The following is a 19,048-nucleotide window of genomic DNA, read 5'->3' as shown; positions in this document are numbered from 1 at the left end:
GCTTTTGCTGTCAATCTCTTTTTCCTTTAGGAATGCTTTAGTTCTTCATGGATGCTCTCGAGTTCCTGCTGTTCTGCTTTGCCCTCCACACTGAAAACATTCTTTTTATTTTTAGTAACCCATTGGAAGCTGTTTTCTAAGGTCACCTCCTCGTTAAGCCACTGTTCATTTGTGTGGCTTAATTACACCACCAAAGACAATTGTTTAAAAAATTCAGAGACAATTAAGTATTAGGGGAAAACTAAAAGCTTCAATGTGTGGCTCAGCACATGCCTTGTTAGAGCATTCCACCATAAATCTAAGGAGAATCTGGCAGCGAAACAAATAAGTCCCTGGCTTATGGAGGGTGTGAATTAAATGTACAAACAAACAAAAAATACCTGGTAAGCTCTTCTTTAATCTTCAAAGGTTCGTGTGGGTAGAATTTCACTCTAAAGCACATGGTATATGGTGGATGAGCTGAAACATTATAAAGAAAAAGCATGAGAACAGCAGCAAAAAACATGGATTCAAACACAGGAAAGGCTGTCTTATAGACTAGCCCATGAGATGATTAGCTGAATAATAACAGGCATTGCACTCAACAAAACAAAACCCAAAAAATAAAAATCAAATCAAATGTGTGAGAGGAAGCCCAAAGCAAATGCAAAATACATGCATTCTGGTCAATCAGCAAATACATGACTCTCGACTACACAACCCAGGTTTCTTTATTTAAGCAAAGAGACATCCTAAAGTAATTTTCTCCCACCTTGTCCACATCCACCTCCTCCCCTGCCTTGAGTGCCAATCTAACATCTACAAATGAACTGTACATAAAACCCATTTAATGTTCAATCTGGTCACTGCCTGGTACAAAACATCACTGCATATAACATGGTTGAATCAACATGGATGATGCTTAAAATCAAGCTGTAGGAAAATGGAATAGGTGAATCCTAAGAGTAATCATATAATTATAATTTCAGAGCTTGGAAATGACCTCAGCAGTCACTTAGTCTAACCTCTTAAATTTAGAGACAAGTAAAATGAAACTCAGAGAGGTCATGTCACTTGCCCAAGATCATATATCACATTACTGGGTGGTAACTTGAATCCCATGGCTAAATAATCTATTTGTGTATAAACATTCTTAAAAGAAGGATTTTTCTAAATCACGTTAGTCATAAAAAGACTAAAATTTTGGAAATGGAAGAGTTATAGTAATGTTCTCCATTCATAAAATATGTCAGGTTCAACTCTCCTATATAATTCTTAGCAAACTATATTCTCTGTCAATATTTTTGTGGATCCTCCATAGTATACACAAATCTTTTAGCTTTGTTTCTTTAATCTATCAGTATGAAAAAATATAGCATCAAATCAATCCCCACACTCTATAATGCCACAAAAGGTTGAGAATAGGAACAGGGGAGTAGGAAAAATAATAATCTATTCCTTCTTAGTTATCAATGTCATCATTAACATTGTCTCTTTTTCATCTACTTCGTCTTCTTCTTTATCTTCATCTTCTTCTTCCATATTAGAAAATGTTTTAGTGATTCTCTTTTTTTCCACATGTCTATAACTACCCACTAACTAATCCACATCCTTTCTCTCCCAATAGAAGCCCTCCCTTGTAACTGTTATGCAAAACAAATCAATCCACAATGACCATATTTGAAGTCTATGTCTTATTCTATATTAGGTTTCCTTCCATGATAAACGTTTGCTTTTAAATCACTGCTAAGATCATACGATCATCGAGCTGTAACTAGAAAAGATTTACAGGACCATTAAATTCAACCTTCTCATTTATAGATGAGGATGTCAATGCCCAGAAGTGTTAAGCAAATTGTGCAAAGTCAAACAAATATCAGAAATAGTATGTGAATTTGCTCTGAATTCAAAATTAAAAATTAAAAAAAAATTTCAAAAATTCTTTCCAATGTACCATACCGCATTTCTGATCAACTCTTTGATATATAGATTTCATAAAGATAGAACACCAGAAATTGAATAATGAACACATAAATGAAGCTATATTTAGTTAGAAAAATATGCTCATAAAATAGCAGAATAGAAAGCATTCAGTTCACAAGAATCCTCAGAATCATTCCAGTTGCCTCAACAAGGGTATGGAGTATATAAAAATAAGATCTTGTCATAATTTCTGTGTCCCCTCCCCACTAGGAACTATAATCAGTTGGCATGATCCTGAGTCTGTTTGGGGTAGATTTAGGAGAGAAAACTGATTTGTAACACTAGGGGATAAAAGTACATCTTTAATACTTCATGAATTTGTGGTTTAATTCGGTACATTCTACGTTAAGGGGATTACAACCTTGTGTCCTTTAATTTTTATTATTATTAGTTCATAGGAACAATAAAATTGTAGATTTAGAAATGGGAGATAACTTAGAGACCATCCAACCCAACTCCTTCATTTTTACAGATGAGCAAACTTAGATACTGAGAGGTTAAGTGGCTTACCCAAGATGATACAGATAATAAGTGTCTGAGACAGTATTTAAACTTGTCTCACTAAATTGACATCCAATGCCCTAAATATTAACTATAATAGAAGATCTCTGAAGTTTCTTGGGTCAAAAACAATTTACCATCACTGAGGAACCATCCAATGGCATTCATGGGCCAATATAAACTTAATTGGGTTAATCCTCCAGTGACAGACACACAGGTTCAAGGAGGGAAGCCTCTGAACATTATGAAGACTATGAGAGCTTATGTTCCACCAGCTTTGAGCATTCAGAATTACTCCTAAGCTATGACGTGACACCGAAGTAAGATACAAGCAGATCTCATAAACAGGAATATTTAGTCTTCATAAGAAAACAAAAAATTCTCAATTCATTTGGTTTTTTCCACATCAAATTCACAAATTTGATATAAAACACTATCTTCTGCATCTAGAAAGAGCTAAATTCCTTTATATTGTGTCCAGAGATGCAAAATTGCCATCACTTTTACATAATTCAAGCAAATTATTTTTTTTTCAAAAACCTTGAGTCCAGGCTTCCAATCTTGAATCTATAAGTACTTTTTCATTTTATTTCATGGGAGAAGAAAATCTGCTCTTAATGAATAAATTGTAGATCCTAAGTCCTTTTCTAATCATTTATGAATCTAATCTTTTTGTGATTGTGCCATTGTGAAGACAAAGAAGCAAAGGACAAGAATGTGAGGAAAGAGAAAAGGAAAAGGATGTTGAAATCAAGTAAGAGAATTTATTTACCATGTCTTCAGACACTTACTAGTTATGTGACCCTAGGCAAGAGGCTTAATTGCTATCTGCTTCAGTTTCTTCAACTATAAAATGGAGATCATAATATAACCTCTATCCAAGAATTTTTTGAGAGATTTGAATGAAATAATATTTGTAAAGCACTTGTCACAGTACCTGGCACATAATTGATACTTAATAAATGCTATTCCCTTTCTCTTATTTACATATACATCCATCTTCTATATTGGTTTTGATCCATGTTAGAATAGAGAACAAGAGTCAAGATTTTTCTTGTGAATTAAGCATGAACACTCAGGGTTACTCATTCTGGAACTGAACTCCCAGTTGGAGGCAAGTCAAGAGTCCAGTTATGTGAACAGCCCAATTAGTGAGACTTTCAGTCCAGATGGTATCAATTAGGATGTTTTTCTACTCAAATAAGTTTTAAAAATTATGACAAAGTTTTAAGCATTGTTCCTCCCTGAAGTCTTAAAAGAGTCTAACAATTCAAAAAAGGCAATTTTCAACTAAAATGGTAAATTTTACAAAATGATTCAGTTTCTTCTCAAATAAAATGCAATAGCCAAATCTTAAATACCAAGGACACATAATCTATATTTTCATTCTTGGGAACTTATTATACCTCTAATGAATATAGAAAATATGTGATAAAGTTGTGGTTCAGGTAATAAAAATTATTCAGATATCTTTCCTGCTTTTGATGTGTGTGTGTGTGTGTGTGTGTGTGTGTGTGTGTATGCCATATACTGAGTCAAATTTACAGTCCATCCAACTCAATATTCTCTTTGTCAATGGCAATAAAGGACATCTTGTCTACAAATATAATAGATGCCCCTTCAGTGACATAATTCTCATTAATTAATGACATACCACCTGATAGCTCTTAATGATTTTTTCATAATCTTTCACATACTGTACAAGAATTTATCTAGAGACTTCTAGTCAAGATAGCAGCCCAGTTTCTCCCATATCTACTCCAGCAAAAACTTGAAAACAACACTACACAGAATAACAATCAAGAAATCCAATGAAAACTATAAGTGACTTCTTCCACTCCAGAAATTCACAAAACAGCCCACAATCAATAGTAAGGGGGCTACTAGTTTAGGCAAACAATCCCACAGCCTTCAGAGTAACCAGAAATGGGACAGACACAAATGTAGTCTACCAAGTTCTCTTTCTGGATGTAACAAGAATACAGAGTTCCCCTGAGAAAATCTGAGAGTCGTTACAAACTTGTAATAGGACCCATCCAAGGAAGCAAAAGTTATTTATGAGGGCATGGCTGAGGAAGGACACACACAAAAAAATCCAAGTTCCCATTACCATGTCCTGAGATAACAAGGGACACCCTTGACATCCACTACTCTGAACCTCAAAGATCTAGGAAGACCAAACCCTGGGAGTTAGTGGTCAGCCCAGAACCTCAGGTGATGCAGGGAGAGGTTAATCAAGGTCAAGTATCCAATCATCCTAATCTATATCTTGCCACTGGACCCAGATATCTTTGAAGCAGGAAAAATCCAGAGCTTACATGTCAAAGAAAAAGTAATGAAAGCATTCAGGAAAAAAGCAACACAATTACCAAGAAAACACTTAGGATCACTCAGGATGTGGTTGCTTCATCTCTAAACATCCTAAAACATATCCCAAAAGGCAAAAAAAAAAAAATTAGCTTACCACCAAAAAAATTTAACCCTAAAAAGATGAGCATCATTCTAAAAAATAGATCTTTAATGAAAACACTATCCCAAGGATTTCAAATAAACACACAAAGAATGAACTAACCCCTACTCACAACTGTACTTCTAATGTAGGAAACAACATGTACATATATAAATGTAAAAAGAAGAAATACAAAGTAATTAAATAGACTGCATCGTCTAAGGGAATAGTTCTCTAGTAGCTGAGGGGATGAGAAAGGGCTTCATGTTAAAAAAAAAAAAAAAGTAGTGCATGAACTCAGTCTTAAAGGAAGGAGCAATTCAATGAGTCAGAGGAGGAAAGAGTGTATTCTAGGAAGGAGATCTGATCAGTGCAAAAACAGAGATGGATGGTGGATTGTGAAGAAAAGAGTGAGTTTAACTGGTTTACAGATTGTGGGATATGAAATAATGTCCAGTGAGACTGATATGTTAGATCCAAGTCATGTAGGCTTTAAAAGCTAAACAGAAGAGTTTATATTCTATCTTGTAGAAAAAAAGGAGATGCTAGAATTGATTATGACTTGGACTGACAGGTCAGCCCTGCATTTAAGGATCACTTTGGCAACAGTGTGAAGATTTATAGCAGGTAAAAATGAGAGATTTAAGGCATCGAGATAATTAAGAGGGTACTGCAACAATCTAGCAAGAAATGATAAAGGACTAAAAATGGTAGCTGTGTAAGTGTAGAAAAGAGTAGCATGTTGAAAAAGCATTTGGCAACTGACTGGATATGTGGGATGAGGGGGAGTTAAAAGTTTAGGATTATGCCAAAGTTATGAATCTTGAAAACTGGAAGAATGAATGTCTTTGACAGAACTAGGAGACTTTGGAAAAGAGAAGGGGAAGCTAATGAGGTCTTTTTTTTAATATACTGAGTTTGAGATATCTCTAGGACATGCTATGTGAAATGTCCAATTAGGAATTGGTGATGGAGGGAAGGGCTGAAGTCCAAAAGAGATACCAGGGATGGATATATAGATCTAAGAGTAATATGTATAGCAAAAGCAATTTAAACTTATGGAAGGCTGATGCAGTCACTAAAATAAAAATGTAGCAAGACAAGGGTAGGGGGCCATCAATGTTGTTTGTTTATTGAACAAAGAGAGGAAACTGAAAAGGAATAGTTAAATAGATAGTAAGAAAACCAAGAAAAAGGACTGTTACAAAAACCCAGGGAATTTCTGGTCCAAAATACCCTTCATTTTGAAAAGACTAGAAAAAGGATGCTTTATAGTGTTAACAAAAGTCAAGAATACATTTCAAATCATTTAAAAACAAATATCAAATCCTCAAAAGACATCAATTTATCCTTACCTCGAATTCTTTGTCAATCCCCTACACATACACACACACACACACACACACACACACACACACACACACACACCTCATCACTGAAGACTACGTATGAGCTTTAAGCACAAGCTTTCAAGCACCTAGACATACCAAAAACATGTACTCATTTTGAATGAGATCTCTGAGAATTCCACTCCACCCCTTTCCCAAGTAGTTTGGAGATACAAAAAGTAGAATTTGATCTAAAATGAGGCAAGACAACAGCTTTGCCTGAGAAATGCTAGATTTTTTTTTTTGCTGTATTGTATATTGTGTATTGGATTGTGTGTTGGATGTAAAACTAGATCTAGAAGAACTGAGTCTAATCTTGCCCCAAATACAACTAGGTATGTGAAACTAAGGAAATCATTATGTGAAACTAAGGAAATCATTTTGCCTGCCAACTTCAATTTCTCATCAATAAAAATAGGGACTGTCACAGCCCAAGAAATTAAATTATATAAGTTATATAAATGTTAGCTCTTATAAGTTAATAATATTATTGTTTCATCCACTTCATTGAAAGAAATATGATCACTCCACCACGAGTTTATGGAATTAGCCATTAGGATCTAAAACATACCCAAAAAGGCTTTGTATAAAGAATTTCTCTTCATTTTCATAAAAATTATTTACTATTCTTCTATTGTCAAATATTTAGTCTTCTAAGTGTGATAATTATCTCACAATGGGATACCTCAGTTCTATCAATAAAACTCATTTTCTCTATTCATCCATAAAAGACTACATGAAAGCAAAGTGTAAAGATTAACAAAGTATAAGCATTTATACCTCAAGAAACTTCCAAACACTACAAATCAGGGCTTTGTTCATTGTCTAGACATAAGAAAGTGATAGAGAAAATGTCAATAATATTCATTATTTAAAGTATGTCTAACTTTTTTTTCACCAGAGAGCCAATTATTAATCATTTACCAAGACACCTCTGACACTACTCTTCTACAACTGCTATGTTTTGCTTTTTAAATACTTTTTTCAAAGTAGCTGAGAAGCAGCAAGATATAGTGGAGTGATACTTGAAGTGGATAATGATATGGTTTAAAACAGTCTTTGATTTGTACTAGCTGTATGACCATAAGCAAGTCACTTACTATCAACAATATAATAGGAAAAATACCTGTAGAATATACCTCACAAAGTTTTATGAGAAGAGCTTTGTAAATCTTAAAGTTCTATGTAAATGTCTTCTATTGCTCTAATATGCCAATGAATTTATAACCTCATTGATGTATGTACCTCCTCCAAAAATACAGATGCCAACCCATCTATACCTGCCCGTGCCATGACTCTAAGAAAGATCTTTCCATAAGTTCGCCACAGTAGTTCTCACAATGTGCTTGTCACTTCCCTCACTTTTTCTTGACATTGTGCCAGTGCCAAAATAGTTATCCCTCTTCTTTTCTATCACACATTTCTTTGATGATATCCTTTATGCTTCTTTCCCTGTGTGATTCTTTGTATGCTATTTGTTGCATCCAATTATTCCAATACCCTCCATTACCCTTTACATGATCCCCAATTTCAATTCATGTTGCAATATTTCATGACTTAAAATTAAGAGGCATCAGACTCAAGTTCTCAGGTCCACAAAACTCTCAAGTGTGACTGAACCAGATTAAATTATAATTGGAATATATTTAACAAAATAAACTAAATACAACACAATATAAATACTGTTAACTTGTAGTTTTCTAAGTCAATATGCAGCTATGGGGATGATTTATATTTGAGTGTGATATCACTGACTTAAATCAATGGAAGAATATTCACATTAAACAGTTAGATTTTTGCTTCAGAGAGAAATTTGAAGTTTTTTAAAGAACCCTGAAATTTCCCAAAAGCAATCCATTCCCTCCTCTTCCTATTGTTCATTTTGGACCCAGATCATAGGTCATTTGCAATATTTGCCCACTATCTATGCATGTATATATATAAATGTATATTGTGTAACCAGAGAAGGTTCATCAGTTATTGTTACCTAAAGTTTCCTTCCAGATGCATGTTGTTCTAATTTCTTCTAATTCTACTCTCATTTCCCCACTCCTTTGTTCTTTCTCTCTCTTTATTTGTAACACCTATAATCAACTCATTCTTTCCTTCCTACTTTTTCTCCCCAACAAACCAGGCTTCTGTCATTAGGTAGTGAACCAAAACAAAACCATTGTTGTTTTTAATTCTTCTATGGTGATGGCATTGAGATAGGGACTAGTTAATCACAGTTATAAAATACCTTAGTCTGATTAAAGCACTTAGCTTAATAATTTAAGTCTATTTTATAGGCTTTATGCCCTTACTAACTTTGTGTAACAAAAGATCTGTAGGATTGGTTCTTCTCTCCATTAATTTACTCAAAGTCATCTCAAATTTTAAATGCTCATTTATTTTTCCAAAAAGGGGGATTTTAGAAGGGAAATTGATTTGAAAGTCCTAGAACTCATTTTTAAGTTTATAATTACTTAGTTTCTTCTTTTATTACACATATTTGTAAAAAAAAAAAAATCAACCCTTAAAAAATTTGAATTACTGGGTTTTGATATGATGGCTTTCTTCTTTACTGCTTGTAAGATCATATCTTTGATATTATAATCTTGGAGTTTGATGTGGCTGATAAAACTCAAATTTAAATTAATATTTATTGGCACTTGTGATTTTTGTCAGTTTGAAAATTATTTCTGTTTTTTAATATTTCTTGAAATTTTTATATTATTTCCCAAGATTAAGTGGTCATATTTTTCTCTAAATAGTTTTTGGGAACCCTAATAATTCCTCATTTTTCTTCCCCTTGATTTAGCCATCAAATAGGTCACTTTTATCATTAATACTTCTGAATCTTTTTTTTAATTGAGCAAATTTTGCATTTATCTTTCAGCTTCTACTGTTCCTTCTGATGTGGTGCAGACATTGTTAGCAATGATGTCCTCTAACAGAGTCCATACTTTTTTTTTGACAGCATTATCAAACATACAAAGAGAAGCCAAATTCCTGAGACTGTTATCTTGTCAACCTAACTTACTTTCCCAACTCACACAAAACCCCTGAAGCTTGGAACAGTGACAAAGAAGATCAAAACACACACTCAGAAGAAGATAATAAAGTCAAAACTCCTACATCCAAAGCCTCCAAGAAAAATAAGAATTAGGCTCAAAGCAGGGAAGAGCACAATAGGGATTTGAAAAATCAAATAAGAGAGAAAGAGGAAAAAATTAGGAAAAGAATTGGGAGTGGTACAAAAGGAAATGCAAAAAGATAATGAGGAGAAGAATGCTTAAAAGGCAAAATTGGCCAATTGGGAAAGTAGGTACAAAAGTTCACTGAGGAAAATAATTCCTTAAAAAATAGAATTAAGCAAATGGAAGCTAATGACTTTGTGAGAAATCAAGACACAATAAAGAAAAACCAAAAAATGAAAAAAATTGGGGGAAAAAGGGGAAATATCTCTTTGGAAAAACAACTGACCTGAAAAACAGATCCAGGAGAGATCATTTAAATATTATTGGTCTACTTGAAAGTCATGATCCAAAAAAAGAGTATAGACATCATCTTTCAAAAAATTATCAAAGAAAATTGTCCTTATATTCTAGAGCCAGAGGGTAAAATAGAAATTGAAATAATCCATCAATCACCTCCTGAAAGATATTCCAAAATGACAACTCCCAAGGATATTATACCAAATTCCAGGAACTCTCAGGTCAAGGAGAAAATATTGTAAGCATTTAGAAAGAAACATTCAAGTATAGTACAGGTACAATTCAGATAACACAAGATTTAGCAGCTTCTACATAAAAAGACCAGAGGGATTGGAATATGATATTTTAGACAGCAGTGACGCTAGGATTACAACCAAGAATCATCTAACCAGCAAAACTGAATATAATCCTTCAGAGGAAAAAGTAGTCATTCAATGAAATAGAGGATTTTCAACCATTTGTGATAAAAAGATCAGAGTTGAATATAAAATCTGATTTTCAAATACAGGGCTCTGGAGAAGCATTAGGAGGTAATCAGGAAAGTGATGTCATAAGGGACTTAATAAGGTTTATCTGTTTACATTTCTACATAAGATGATACTTGTAACTCATTAGAACTTTCTCATCATTATGGCAGTTAAAAGGAATGTGTGTGTATATATATATATAGACATAGGGCACAGATGTGAGCTGAATATGAAGGGATAATATCTTTTCAAAAAATGATGAAATTAAGGGGTGAGAGAGGAATGTGCTGGGAAAAAGGGAGAAGGGGAAGTGGAATAGTGCAAATTATTTGCCATTAAAAAGAGATAAGAGAAAGCTTTTACAATGGAAGGGAAGAAAGGAAGGAGAGGAGGAGTGAGTGAACTTTACTCTCATCAAAATTGGTTCAAACAGGAAATAGAATACATACTCAATAGAGGAATAGAAATCTATCTTACCCTACAGGAAAATAGGAAGAGAATGGAATATAGGAAGGAGGGAAGTGATAAAGAGAAGGCATATTGGGGGAGGGGGGGGAGAGGTCAGGAACAAAACACTTTTGAGGAGGGATAGGGTTAAGAAGAATAAATGAGGAGAAATACAATTAGCAATAATGATTGTAAAAAGAATTTTGAGGCAAATTTCTCTGATAAGACCTCATTTTTCAGAGAGAACTGAGTCAAATTTGCAAAAAAAAATAAGACATGCCCCAATTGACAAATGATTAAATGATATGATCTGTGCTCAAAAGGCTTACAAATTCATATATATCCTTTGACCTAATAAAACCACTACTAGGCAAGAACACCAAAAGAGATTTGGGAGGAGAGGGAAAGGACTAAGAGGATCTCAAAAAAGAAACTTCTTGCAAAGAAACATAAATTATCTCAAAGAGAAATTTAAGGGAAGGTATTTAAAGAAAACAATAACTATTCAAGAAGCTTTTTAATGAGTTCAAATCAAAATGTACATACAAAAAGCATGCCAAGAAGAGATTATAACTAAGGATAAATACAAATAACATGAAATTAAAAGAGTAGCATAAGAAAGGCTTGTGAGAATGTGGAAAAAAAATAGCTTTTTAAATATGTTCTAAATCAGGAAGTGAATTTAAAGAAAACAATGACTATTCAAGAACTTTTTAATGAGTTCAAATCAAAATGTACATAGAAAAAGCATGCCAAGAAGAGATTATAACTAAGGATAAATATAAATAACATGAAATTAAGAGTAGCATAAGAAAGGCTTGTGAGAATGTGGAAAAAAAATAGCTTTTTAAATATGTTCTAAATCAGGAAGTGAACAAAGACTATGCCCACTGAGTTGGAATGGATGGAATAATAGCTAACACATGATAGTTTATACCTCAATTTCCCTGCATTAGTTTTCCTGAATTGTTCTGCTTCAGTTTCCTTGAATTGTTCTACTTCAGTTTCTCTGAATTGTTCTGCCTCAATCTTCCTGGTGGCAACCTTGCTTCCTGACCATTAGGACTGAGAAGAGTCATAAAATGCAGATGGATTGTCTCAAGATAAGAGGGCATACTTCTATTTTAGATATCCTGGCTCCTAGTCCTCCCAACTTACCAGAATTTATGATCCTTCCTTACCCCCAACCTGTCAGAACCGAATTTATGGTCCATTTCTGGAATTTCCCGCTCACCAGTACTCTACCCTCACCTTGCCTTTGTGTCCCTTATTGCTGAAACCCTATAAGAATCCCAGGAATCTCTCACTCCCTGCTGGATATTTTGAGACAAGAGTCCAATCCAATCCAGCTGATCCTGTTTTGCTCCCAATCAAACACTCCGTTAATGAAATATTTAAAATTCTCTAATCTCTAACTTGCATCAGTTTCTCCAGCATTACATTAGAAGGAAGCTAAAATATACAATTTCTCTGTTTATATTTTCATTAAAGAGAATGATTTTTAGATTAGAAAGATTAGAACAGTTAGATCACAGCAAAGATTCTTAATCTTTATATATGTGTATCTCCAGCTCTTTATTAGTTTGGTAAAACTAATGGGCTATTTCTCAGAACTGATGTTTTTAATCAATTGAAAAAATGCTAAGTTTCAGTTAGAGATTAGTGAAAATATGAATGCAATTTTTTTCCCTTCTAAGTCCATGTTATGAACCTTTAGTCTAGAGGGAACTGAAGTACAATCCTGGCAAGGAAATAATAAGATTGCTCAGCAGTTATAAATGAGAGCTATTTTCTTGGCAAAGAGGAATTACATCCCAGAATACTGAAAGAGACATGATTACTGAATCATTGTTTATAATCTCTGAGAAATTATGAAGGATAAAAGATATGCCAAAAGAGTAAAAGTTTTCTTAAACTTTAAGATGGAGAAAAAGTGGATTAGTATTTACTGTAAACTGTACACTACTAAGCATTATTGGCAACCTCAAATACTTACTAGCTATGTGATCCTGAGCAAATAACTTCTGTCTGCCCTAATTTATTCAACTGTAAAAATGGATATAAAAACACCATCTTTTTAACAAGATTGTTGCGTGGATAAAATAAGATATTTGTAAACGCAGCATAGTGCCTGGTATATAATAGGAATTTAATAAATTCTTCTTTTTCTTTCTGCAAAATGGGACTAGTGATACCTGCCTTACTTTTATGGGTTACTATGGAAATCAAATGAGATAATGGATGTAACATGATTTTATACATTGTAAAGAGTCATACAAATGAAAGACATCATTATTATCTTTGAGGATGGGCAATAGTCTGAAGTTACATTTGTGACTTTGGACCTTAGCTTCTTCTTATTGGTTTTGTTGCTATTGTTGTTGAGTAGTTCAGTCATATCTGACCCTTTGTGATCCCATTTGGGGTTTTCTTGGCACAGATACTTGAGTGATCTGGAGGAAACTTGGGCAAAAAGGGTGAAGTGACTTGCCCAGGGTCACACAGCCAGTAAGTGTCTGAGGCTGTAATTGAACTCAGGAAGATAAGTCTTTCTAACTCCACTATAAACATTATCCATCACCTGACTGCCCAGAACCTCAACATTAGTTACAAAAATCAGTGAGTTAAAACTAGGAGATTTCTATGGTCCCTTTAACTTCACAATCTATGCTCATTTGTCTGAAAAATTCCCACAGTAGAAATTTCCCCCACTGATCTAGGCAAGTTGTCAGTAACATTAGAGATCATCCAGTCTAACTCCCTCATTTTGTCGATTAAGAAACAGAGGCCCATGTTAAATGTTAAATCACTCACCCAAGAACCCAAAGGTAACAAGTGTTACCTTCTTATAGCCGTAGAGAACAGATGGGGTGCTAAGAGCTTGTGACCCTTTCATATGGTCACAAAGTTTAAAAACAGATATTCCTGACTCTAAAGCCAAGTTTCTAACCTTGATCCCTTGCCGGATCTCATTCTTATTAATCATTCATCATCATCTCAACCAATTTAAACTCTTGTTTTCTCTAAGAGAAAAAATCTCAAACCCAAAAATCAAACCAACCCAGAGGAATAGGAACTACTTGTCTCAGTGACTTAATTTTAATGTATTTAAAAGGTAGTTAGCTGACACTTCAGAAAAAGTTAATGAACAAGGTTATGTCCTCATTAGAGGAAGAAATCACATTGTCATATCATGGTTTCCTATAAAAACATAATAATTTTCAGGAAGCCCTAATGTGGAAACCCACCCACAACAAGAAAAAATATCTATATTAAATGTGAGTCAACCCTGTGTATTACTCTCTGGCCAATATTTGCATACAAATGTTATTCCCAATCCATTTAAGATTTTTGGCAGTACCTCAGGGTCAGTAAACACAATACAGAAGGGATGCAACCTTAACTATCCTGCCTGAACAATTAGCAGTCAAACATCTACCAACAAGCCCAGATGAAACTCATAGTATGCTTTTCAGTATAAATAGGGTTTTCTTCTATCTCTGTCTCAGCTCTGTATATAGTCCCATGCCCCATTCTTCAATCCTACTTAAATGAATTCATCTCGATACATCCAAACTTTCTAGAAGTTTAATGGTCCACATAAAGATAATCAGAAAAAAAGCACTTCACCAAAAGGAAGGAGAAATCCTTTTTCTTTTAAGTTTAAGTGAAGTACCCCAAATATTTTAGTATAATTATAAGCAAACTAAACTAAGACTTTGGGGGTGTCTATATTTTTTAAAACTCCCTTGTTTCTCATTAAAATTGCTTGGGATTGGGTGAAACTATAGAATTTTAAAGATGTTTGTTCTTTGAGGTGTTTTCCAGTCATGTCCAACTCCTTTTGGAGTTATGGCAAAAATAATGGAGTGGTTTGACATTTCCTACTCCAAGAGGATTCTTTACAATTTACAAGGTCATATTACATCTATTATCTCATTTGATTTCCATAGTGACCCATAGAAGTAAGGCAAGTATTAGTGGTCACACTTTACAGGAAGAAGGAAAAGAAGAATTTATAAAGTACCTACTATGTAGATATTATTAACTCCATTTTTAAAAAGAGAAATTTAAACCCAAGAGAGATTAAGTGGATTGCTTTGGTCCCATAGGTAGGCATGACTTTGATAAAAATGAAACTGAAATCTTCCTGACTTTAACCCTCTCCCCACTATGGTATCTAGGCATGCATGAATATCAAGGAAGTATGTCCTTTCTAATTTAATGATATTTATCTTGCTTGTATAAAATATTTTTAATTTTAAATAATTAAAATTTTCTGATTTGTATTTTATGATCTTTACTATCTTTTTTAAAAAGAATACCCAAAGCACTTAAACCTATATTATAAAATAGTGATCATCAAAATCATTTGATACAGGATAAAAAATAGAATAGTTGATCAGTGAAATAGGTTGGATTCACAGGACACAATAGTCAGTGACTATAGTAATCTAGTGTTTGATAAACCCAAAGACTCTAGCTTCTGGGATAAGAACTCACTATTGGACAAAAATTGCTGAAAAAATTGGAAATTAGTATGGCAGAACCTAGGTATAGACCAACATCTCACACCCTATAACAAGAGTCAAAATGGACTCGTGATTCAGAAATAGTGATACTATTAGCAGACTAGTAGACAAAGAATAGTTTATCTATCAGATTTGTAGAGAAGGGAGGAATTAATTTATGGCCAAAGAATGACTAGAGAATATTGTGAAATGCAAAATGAATAATTCTGATTACATTAAATTGAAAAGTTTTTGCATGAACAAAAACAATGAAACCAAGATTAGAAGGAAAACAGAGAGTTGGGAAGCCAGTATTTCTGATAAAAGCCTCATTTCTAAAATATATAGAAACTGATTCAAATTTATAGGAATACAATTGATAAATGGTCAAAGGATATAAACAGACAATTTTCAGATAAAGAATTTAAAGCCATTTCTAGTCATAAGAAAAAAAATGCTATAAATCACTGTTGATTAGAAAAATGCAAATTAAGATAACTTTGAGATACCACTAAATACATCTCAGATTAGCTAAAATGACAGGAAAAGTTAATGATAAATGTTGGAGGGGATGTGGGAAAACTGGGATACTAATGCATCACTGGTGGAGTTGTGAAACAATCCAACCATACCCTTTGATCTAGCAGTCTCTCTAGTGGATCTGTGTCCTAAAAAGATCATAAAAGAGAGGAAAGGACCCACATGTAGCAGCCCTTTTTGTAGTGGTAAGGAATTGGAAACTGAGTAAATGCCTATCAGTTGGAGAATGACTGAATAACTTATGGTATGTAAATGTAATGGAATATTATTGTTCTCTAAGAAATGATGAGCAGGCCGATTTCAGAAAAGCCTGGTAAGACTTATATGAACTGATAATGAATGAAGTAAGCAGAACCAAAAGAACATTGTACACAGTAACAAAAAGATTATGTGACGATCAACTATGATAGACTTGGTTCTTCTCAACAGTGCAGTGATTCAAGGTAATTTCAATAGATTTGTGTTGGAAAACATCATAGTATTTTCTGGGTTTTTTTCCCTTTTGATCTAATTTTTCTTGTACAGCAAGACAAATATGGAAATGTGTTTAAAAGAACTGCATATATTTAATCTATATCAAATTGCTTGCTATCTTGGGGAGGGGAAATGGAAGGGAGGGAAGGAGAAAAATATGGAATACAAAATCTTACAAAAATAAGCATTGAAAACTATCTTTACATATATCTGGAAAAATAAAATACTACTGAAAAATTTTTTTTTTAAATACCCAAACCAAAATTGTGAAAGCTATCTTCTTCCCTTCTCCTCAAATATTCTAGAACCTTTTATATTTATGTTGTATTTATAAGATGGTTTTTGTTTTGTTTTTATGGTATAAACAGGATAAGATGTTGGTTTAAAGTCTAAACCTAATTTTGGCCAAACTGCTTTCTAGTTTTATTTATTATCCCAATAGCTGATATCCTTTCATTTATCGAATAGAATGCTACTATGTCCATTATGTTTGGATTTTGTTCATTTGTCCCATTGACCAATTTTTGTATTTATTTTGTTTTGATAATTTTGTGTTTTTAATTGTTAATATAAGTTTTGATAATCACTGCTTTGTACTACATTTTGAAATTTGGTACTACCAGAGCCCTTTGACATTAACTTTCTTAAGTTTCTCTTCCAGATGAATTTTGCCATTATCTCATCTTGTTTTACAAAGTACAGATAGCATGGTATAGTAGTTAATTAAAAACTAATCTAAGCACCAAGAACATCAGGATTCCTGTTGTCTCTCTTGCACATGGCTGAGGTTCAAAAGAATATCATTTAACCAACCAAAACTCTGAGCAATTCTCTAAAAGTAAGTTTCAGAGAAGTTGCCACCTTGCATTAGAAAAAGGAATTTCCTAATCCAGAGATTTCCTTATATGAATGAAATTATAGTTCCAATCCCTACTATATAAAATAGCCTTTTGATATTTAAATTGGTATGACACAAAATCAATCAATTTTGTTATCATCAATTTTTAAATTGTAGTTGTATGGTCCAACCATGATAAAATAATGTTTTCCCAAGTTTTTCTGTCTTTCTTTATTTCTATACCTAGTGCTTTATATTTGTATTTACATAAGTCCTGAGTGTGTTTCCAGATAGTTAATATGTTTTATTGTTACCCTGAATTGTCTTTCTTTTTTAATTTTTGCCTTTGGGTTTTGTCAGTAATATACAAACGCAAAATGATTGTTGTGGGTTTATTTTATCTCCTGTTACTTTACTGAAGTTATTCATTAATTCAATTAATTTTGCATTTAAATCTTATGTTCTCTAATAAACCACTTATCATCTAATAATAATAATGATAATTTTGCATCCTCTTTGCCCATGTTTACTCTGACATTTTTGTCTTACTAATATAGTTAGAATGGCTAGAACTTTGTAAAATAACAATAGTAACAATAGACATTCTTGTCTTTACCCCTCATTTTTTGCAGATTTGTAATATTTCTCAATACAAATAATGCAATTTCATGATTTTCCTACCAGCTTCATTTCCTAATTGCTCTGTTTGGTTTTGATTCTAGCACTCTTTTGTTTTTGTTTTTCTTCTCTTTTCTTTCTTTTCTTTCTTTCCCTTCCTTTTCTTCTGTCCATATCATACCCTTTTCTACAGAAGCTCTGCCCAAAGGAATGTCAGTTTTGATTGCTGGAACCTTAAGAAGTAGTTACTAGATTTCATTCTTAAGGAGTAAGCCTTAAACCCAAATCATTCCAGCTCTCATTGAATGGATAACACTAAGTCCCAGGTCAAATCCCACTTAATCACTGTTTGGGCCCTGATTGGGTCAGAATGAATGGAAATATCAATTGTTTCTGTTTTGACCAGAAACCCTGAAGGTCTTCCCCTCTCAGACTGAGATAAATGGAAGGAAGGAAGGAAGGAAGGAAGGAAGGAAGGAAGGAAGGAAGGAAGGAAGGAAGGAAGGAAGGAAGGAAGAAAGAAAAGAAGGAAGGAAAAGAAAGGAAAGAGAGGAAGGAAAAGAAAGGGAAGGAAGGAAGGAGAAGAAGGAAGGAAGGAGAGGAAGGAAGGGAAAGAAGGAGGGAAGGAAGGAAGGAGAGGAAGGAAGGGAAGGAAGGAGGGAAGGAAGGAAGGGAAAGAAGGAAGGAGGGAAGGAAGGAAAGAAGGGAAAGAAGGAAGGAAGGGAAGGAAGGAGGTAAAGAAGGAAGGGAACGAAGGAAAGAAGGAAGGAAGGGAAAGAAGGAAGGGAAGGAAGAAAGTTACACCTACTCATAACTGGCAGAACTAGTGTTCTTTCTCTTCCTCTCTCATTTGCCCATCCTCCTTCTTTCCCTCCCTCCTTTCTTCCTTCCCTCCTTCCCTCTCTCCTTCCTCCTCCCCACTCAGTCTCTGTCTGTCTGCTATCTCTCTGTCTCTATGTGTGTGTGTCTCTCTCTCTGTCTCTCTCTGTGTGTCTGTCTGTCTCTCTCTCTCTCTCTCTCTCTCTCTCTCTCTCTCTCTCTCTCTCTCACACACACACACACACACACACACACACACACACACAAGCTTTGAGTGAGTCTTGATGTTCCCATCCACAAAATAAGAATAATAATATTTTCATTAGCTGCCTCATAGGATTGTTGTAAGAAAAGCACATTGTAAACTATAAAAATAATATACAAATATGTTCTTTCTATCTGTCTAGAGTCTAGATTTCATAATGGGGAAAAGGACTTGGTACACTCACTAAGTATTAGCAAATAGTTCTTCCATCAATAAAGTTAGGCTATTATTGCTCATTTAAGCTAATTCTGGCTACTGACAAAACTCATTTAATTTCTCCAGCACATTATTTA

At 33.8% G+C, this 19,048-nt stretch overlaps 1 protein-coding gene across 2 annotated transcripts in view; it reads right to left on the bottom strand.

The window, feature by feature from the left end:
- FRMD3 (FERM domain containing 3) overlaps positions 1-19,048 on the bottom strand; it is a 299,096-nt gene that overhangs the window by 105,816 nt on the left and 174,232 nt on the right. For both annotated transcript variants that reach the window (XM_051966415.1, XM_051966425.1), the window contains one exon: positions 381-459. In XM_051966415.1, coding sequence (XP_051822375.1) covers positions 381-459 — 79 coding nt within the window. The remainder of the gene's footprint in view (positions 1-380; positions 460-19,048) is intronic.

The sequence above is a fragment of the Antechinus flavipes genome, chromosome 1 (genome assembly GCF_016432865.1).
Source record: "Antechinus flavipes isolate AdamAnt ecotype Samford, QLD, Australia chromosome 1, AdamAnt_v2, whole genome shotgun sequence".
Taxonomy (NCBI): Eukaryota; Metazoa; Chordata; class Mammalia; order Dasyuromorphia; family Dasyuridae; genus Antechinus; species Antechinus flavipes.
Note: the sequence above shows the minus strand (reverse complement) of the source record. Positions and strands in the feature narration are given on the sequence as shown.